General features: G+C 48.0%; 1 protein-coding gene across 1 annotated transcript; it reads left to right on the top strand.

The window, feature by feature from the left end:
- Positions 1-562: 562 nt before the first annotated feature.
- On the top strand, positions 563-4,694 carry praf2 (PRA1 domain family, member 2; the record flags this gene model as incomplete). The annotated part of the gene is made up of 2 exons (XM_078537705.1): positions 563-780; positions 4,555-4,694. Coding segments are annotated over 2 exons (358 nt in total), but the record flags the coding sequence as incomplete, so codon positions are not given.
- Positions 4,695-6,599: the final 1,905 nt, after the last annotated feature.

Genomic DNA, 6,599 nt, shown 5'->3' with positions numbered 1-6,599 from the left:
GATCTCATCAAACAGTGGACTCGGTTGGAGGGGCCGAATGGCCTGCTGTTGCAACTAATTTGTATGTTTGTATGTGTTGTCTTTTATGTCACAACATATCCCCAGGCTCTGTACTTGTGGGGCTGTACCTTTGCAGTGAGAGGCCTGAGAGGATGGGCGATCCCGTCCCTTGCTGCCCTTTGGAAAGCGTGGGATCTGTGACTCCAGCCGTAGTGGAGGCATGTAAACACCAGCCACCGGGTCAGAAATCCCACTCACGGTGACCAGCAGGAAGCCATGTCTTGCACCTCCTGACCGCACAATTGGTCCTGTTTTTGTGTCCATCGTGGTTTGCTACGTGAACTCGCCCCATTGGTTTTTCCTATGTAAACAGTCACGGTGTAGCTGTGGGTTGCAGCCACCAGGTGGCAATGCAGAGTGAGTTTTGGGGCTGCCCCTCTCAACTGCACTGCCATTTTGCAAATGTGTTTGCCAAGCAGCGAGTAAGATTCAGAGTGGGGGGGATTCAGGGACGTGGGGTGAGATGTGCAGGTCCACCTGATACCCTCCTCTCCTGTTGCAGGTACATTGAGCCTCTGAAGACTCTTCTGGGAGGGGCGGTGGTTACTCTCCTCTTCCTGGGTTTTGTGTGGTCAGCAGAGAACAAGGCAGTGGTCCGAAGACTGCGCAGGAACCACCCAACCCCCTGCCTCATGGCCGTGCTGGTGGCCAGCTACTGCCTTCTCTCTCTGGTTGGGGGTGTCGCTGTCTTCCTCTTTGGAATCACCTTCCCCATGCTTAGTAAGTGCCCACTTGCTGCAAATTGGAAGGTTTTCCTGGCATCCCTGCCTAACCTCTACTCAGTCTCTCTCTTGCCAGCTTGCTTATCGTAGCCGGTATGTCTCTGCATCTATGTCTCGGTCTCTATCCTGTCTCTCCCCCCTCCCTTACCCCACTATTCCCCTCCCTCCTCCATCACCTCCACCCTCTGATCCCTCACCTCCCATTACGCCACTCACTTTGCCCTCTCTCTCCTGCTTGAGCTCCCCTCCCCACTTTCTCCTCCTTTCAGTCCAACTCTTTACATCCTCATCCCCCTATCTCTTCTCCTCCACCCCCCTCCTTTGTCATTTCATGAAGAAAATTTGTCATTTTGAGGATCCCATGTCTCTGCTTTGTGCAGTTAGTCGCATAATGGCGTTATGAGTTGCACCAGCTAACTGTGCCTTGGACATACCTGAGATTCATTTGCCTGTTATCGCTGTTCCAATCCTGCCTTCTGCTGTAGAAGCCAGACCTGCTAAAGATGCTTTCATCCTCACTCTGCTTGTCATGAAACCTTTCCATTGTATTGAAGCCTGCACCCGGTATCTGGTAATCGTTGAGTCCTCTATTCTGTGTGTGAGTGTGGAACAGTCCACGTGTTCCCCAACGGCTGGAGCAAACCCCAGGAATGTTTTTTGAAGCAGCAGAACATCTGATCCAACAGGGATCTTCCTTTGTGAGGATCAAACTCCAGTTAGAACCAGGGACCTGTCCCATGAGAGGCACCTCAGCACAATGCAGCACTTTAAACACTTAGTGCTGACCCCGGAATCTCCAAAGTGAATTTTTGCCAATGTGTCATGCAATCTATTATGGTCCAGAATGACTTGTTTTGCAAAATCTAGTGAACTCTGACTATGACTCATTAAAAGGTTTGAACAGATGATCTTTTTATATATTTCACCCAGGAACATGAATAGAAAGTCCAAACCTTTGTGAGGTAAGGACAGCAGATTTCCTTCATCAGTATCCATCCGTTAGCCCTCGAGTACACAAAATACTTGAACTCGATTTTACTCTCATGTAGGAAGTGACAGTGCCAAGGCCGCACCTTGCTTCCCCCTTAGGAAGAATGTGACCAGTGTCCACATATCCACTTCATTCTCCCATTGGTCACATGGTTCCGACTCCAGGAAGATCAGACCCGGATAATCTACCCTTGTTTCTGGCCTTTTTCCACAATGGCCACTTTTAAGCAACTGTTCTCTGCCACCATGTTATTTTCCATAATCGCAATTATATCCCACAATAACAACACCACTCCGCCACGGGGAGGCAGTTCACGAATGTCCTTTAGGGAAGGAAATCTGCTGTCCTTACCCGGTCTGGCCTACATGTGACTCCAGACCCAGAGCAATGTGGTTGACTCTTAAATGCCCCTCTGAACAAGGGCAATTCGGAAAGGGCAATAAATGCTGGCCAAGCCAGCGACGCCCACGTCCCATCAACAAATATTTTTAAAAATCCAGTTGGCGAAGGATAGAACTGGAGCCAAACATTGCACACTTTAAGCATTTATTTACAGACTTGCAGATTACAAGCAAGCGCCTCCTAATCCAACAGCCACACCTTCAATCTGTGTCTATTTGTGGGGACAAAATTAAATCACCAGTCAATGCCCAGCTCAAACACAATATGCAATTAACACCTCTTCTGTCTCTCTCTCTCTCCCACCCCCATCCCTGCCCCTCTCTTTTCCCTCCCTTTATCTCTCCCTGTACTCCCCAATTCTTCTCTGTCTCTCTCCTCCCCTTTCCCCCTCTCTCTCCTGCTCCATCCCTTCCCCTTCTCTCTCTCTGCATCTGTCTCCCCTTGTTCCTTCCCCTCTCTCCCACCTTCACCCTCTCTCTCAGATTCACACAGTGCAGAAGAGGCCCTTCAGCCCATCAAGTCTGCACCAACACGTGAGAAACACCTGCCCTACCTACCTAATCCCATTTACCAGCACTTGGCCTATAGCCTTGAATGTTGTAACGTGCCAAGTGCTTATCCAGGTACTTTTTAAAGGGTGTGAGGCAACCCGCCTCCACCACCCTCCCAGGCAGCGCGTTCCAGACCGTCACCACCCTCTGGGTGAAAAAGTTTTTCCTCACATCCCCCCTAAACCTCCTGCCCCTCACCTTGAACTTATGTCCCTTCGTGACTGACCCTTCAACTAAGGGAAACAGCTGCTCCCTATCCACCCTGTCCATGCCCCTCATAATCTTGTACACCTCGATCAAGTCGCCCCTCAGTCTTCTCTGCTCCAACGAAAACAACCCAAGTCTATCCAACCTCTCTTCATAACTTAAATGTTTCATCCCAGGCAACATCCTGGTGAATCTCCTCTGCACCCCCTCCAGTGCAATCACATCCTTCCTATAATGTGGCGACCGGAACTGCACACAGTACTCCAGCTGTGGCCTCACCAAGGTTCTATACAACTCCAACATGACCTCCCTACTTTTATGATCTATGCCTCGATTGATAAAGGCAAGTGTTCCATGTGCCTTTTTCACCACCCAACTAACATGCCCCTCCGCCTTCAGAGATCTATGGACACGCACGCCAAGGTCCCTTTGTTCCTCAGAACTTCCTAGTGCCATGCCGTTCATTGAATACTTCCTTGTCAAATTACTCCTTCCAAAGTGTATCACCTCACACTTTTCAGGGTTAAATTCCATCTGCCACTTATCTGCCCATTTGACCATCCCATCTATATCTTCCTGTAGCCCAAGACACTCAACCTCACTGTTAACCACCCGGCCAATCTTTGTGTCATCCGCAAACTTACTAATCCTAGCCCCCACATAGTCATCTATGTCGTTTATATAAATGACAAATAATAGGGGACCCAGCACAGATCTCTGTGGTACGCCACGGGACATTGGCTACCAGTCACTAAAGCATCCTTCTGTCATCACCCTCTGTCTCCTACATCTAAACCAATTTTGAATCCACCTTATCAAATTACCCTGTATCCCATGTGCATTTGCCTTCTTGATAAGTCTCTCATGTGGGACCTTGTCAAAGGCTTTGCTGAAATCCATATAAACTACATCAACTGCAATACCCTCATTTACACATCTGGTCACCTCCTCAAAAAATTCAATCAAATTTGTTAGGCATGACCTCCCTCTGACAAAGCCATGCTGACTATCCCTGATCAAACCCTGCCTCTCCAAGTGGAGATAGATTCTCTCCGTCAGAATTTTCTCCAATAGTTTCCCTACCACTGACGTGAGACTCACTGGCCTGTAGTCCCCTGGCTTATCTCTACAAACCTTCTTAAATAGCGGAACCACTTTAGCTGTTCTCCAGTTCTCTGGCACCTCCCCCGTGGCCAGCGAGGAATTAAAAATTCGGGTCAGAGCCCCTGCGATCTCCTCCCCTGCGCATTTTTCTGTTCCTTCTCTCTCTCTCTCTCTCCATGTTTTTCACTTCTTCCCTCCCCCACCGCTTTCCATTTCGCTTTTCTCTCTTGCTTCGCAACCTTTATCTTCCTAACTGCTCTGTGTTGTCCCTTTCCACCTGCTCTCTGTATGTGTGCCTGCACACGTCTGTGCATGTGTCTGCATGTGCTTTTGTGTGCATGTCTCTGGGTGTCTGTGTGTGTGTGTCTCTGCATGTGCCTGTCTGTGTGTGCATCTGTCCATGTGTGTGTCTGCCTGTGTCAGTCTGTGTGTGTGTTGGCATGTATCTGTCTCTGTATTTCTGCCCCATCCAAGTCTAGACTCTCCTAAATGCAGCCCCATTTCCTTCCTTATCCAGTGATTGTAATCCACGCTTCCCTGCGCCTACGGAACCTCAAGAACAAGATCGAGAACAAGATTGAGAGCATCGGACTGAAGAGAACACCGATGGGCATCCTGTTGGAGGCTCTGGGACAGGAGCAAGAGGCTGGATCCTAAACAGCAGGAAGACGAGGAGAAGTTCCAGAGAGGGAATGAGGAAAACAGCTGCGTATCCTTGTACTGCTCCATCATGAACACACTGCCAGTGATCCAGTGTAATGCACATCCCCTGATCCCCACACTCACTCTCACCCTTTATATATGCACACATGGGTCCAAGGAGGAGGAGAGGGGAGGTGTGGATTGACTGGATCACAACTACAGTCTCCAGCATCTGTTTTTGTGTCTGTCTGTTTTCTGGATCCTGCAATCTTAATTCCGGGATTTGCATGCATTGCTGCAGTATCTTCTCATGGCTGCCCTCAGTCTTCATGCTGTATCTAACCCTGTGTTGTACCTGTCCTGGGAGTGTTTGATGGGGACAGTGTAGAGGGAGCTTTACTCTGTATCTAACCCCGTGCTGTACCTGTCCTGGGAGTGTTTGTTGGGGACAGTGTAGAGGGAGTTTTACTCTGTATCTAACCCCGTGCTGTACCTGTCCGGGGAGTGTTTGATGGGGACAGTGTAGAGGGAGCTTTACTCTGTATCTAACCCCGTGCTGTACCTGTCCTGGGAATGTTTGATGGGGACAGTGTAGAGGGAGTTTTACTCTGTATCTAACCCCGTGCTGTACCTGTCCTGGGAGTGTTTGATGGGGACAGTGTAGAGGGAGCTTTACTCTGTATCTAACCCCGTGCTGTACCTGTGCTGGGAGTGTTTGATGGGGACAGTGTAGAGGGAGCTTTACTCTGTATCTAACCCCGTGCTGTACCTGTCCTGGGAGTGTTTGATGGGGACAGTGTAGAGGAAGCTTTACTCTATATATAACCCCGTGCTGTACCTGTCCTGGGAGTGTTTTATGGGGACAGTGTAGAGGAGCTTTACTCTGTATCTAACCCCATGCTGTACCTGTCCTGGGAGTGTTTGATGGGGACAGTGTAGCGGGAGCTTTACTCTGTATCTAACCCCGTGCTGTACCTGTCCTGGGAGTGTTTGATGGGGACAGTGTAGAGGGAGCTTTACTCTGCATCTAACCCCGTGCTGTACCTGTCCTGGGAGTGTTTGATGGGGACAGTGTAGAGGGAGCTTTACTCTGCATCTAACCCCATGCTTTAGAAGGGGCAGTAAACTGAGAAATTAAAACCCATCTGCAGAAACGATTTATTACAAACCTCGTGTGTTTCTTTTATCTGTTGAATGATTGAGACTCTGGTTGTTGATGAATTAATATTTAGGTTGTTTTATTTCTGTTAAATCAGGAAGTGTTTAAAATTTTCAGCCATCGATTACGTGTCTGTCAGCCTTATCCTGGGCAGTGCTTGTCCATTGCAATGTATAAGTATATGTGTAATATATTATATATATAAACCTATAAAAAGGCATTATATTAAACCGTCATTCCCTCTAATGTAAGGAAAATAGTGTGTACAGTTCAGTAAAGGATTTTTTTTATTCTGACATAACTTTCTAAGCATCTGATTTGTAATATTAGTGCCTCAAATAATTAAAACTATGTCTCCTGCCAATGCAAGTTGTCTGCACAGATGGACGCCAATATACGCCTGCGCATGCACAGGACAAGGGATCACATTTGGGAAGATGTGGTAAACCAAAGAGTAGAGACAAGGCAAGAGAGAAAGGTTTTATTGTGGGAAATGAGAAACAGACCATGACAGGAAGGGACAGAGTACAAATCTCAAAGTAAATCAGCAGATAAGGCTAGACGCTACAAAACTAATAATAGGATGAAACTAAAGGCTCTGTATCTGTATGCAGTCAAAACAAGGGAGATGAACTGAGCCATTACAGAGGCATGGCTGCAGGATGACACAGCTGGGACCTGAATATTGAAGTTTTCGTGACATTTAGGAAGGACAGAAAGTTAGGAAAAGGTGGAATGGTGGCTCTGTTAATTAAGGATGG

Source organism: Cetorhinus maximus, unplaced genomic scaffold, assembly GCF_964194155.1.
Source record: "Cetorhinus maximus unplaced genomic scaffold, sCetMax3.hap1.1 HAP1_SCAFFOLD_2859, whole genome shotgun sequence".
In the NCBI taxonomy this organism is placed as follows: domain Eukaryota; kingdom Metazoa; phylum Chordata; class Chondrichthyes; order Lamniformes; family Cetorhinidae; genus Cetorhinus; species Cetorhinus maximus.
Note: the sequence above shows the minus strand (reverse complement) of the source record. Positions and strands in the feature narration are given on the sequence as shown.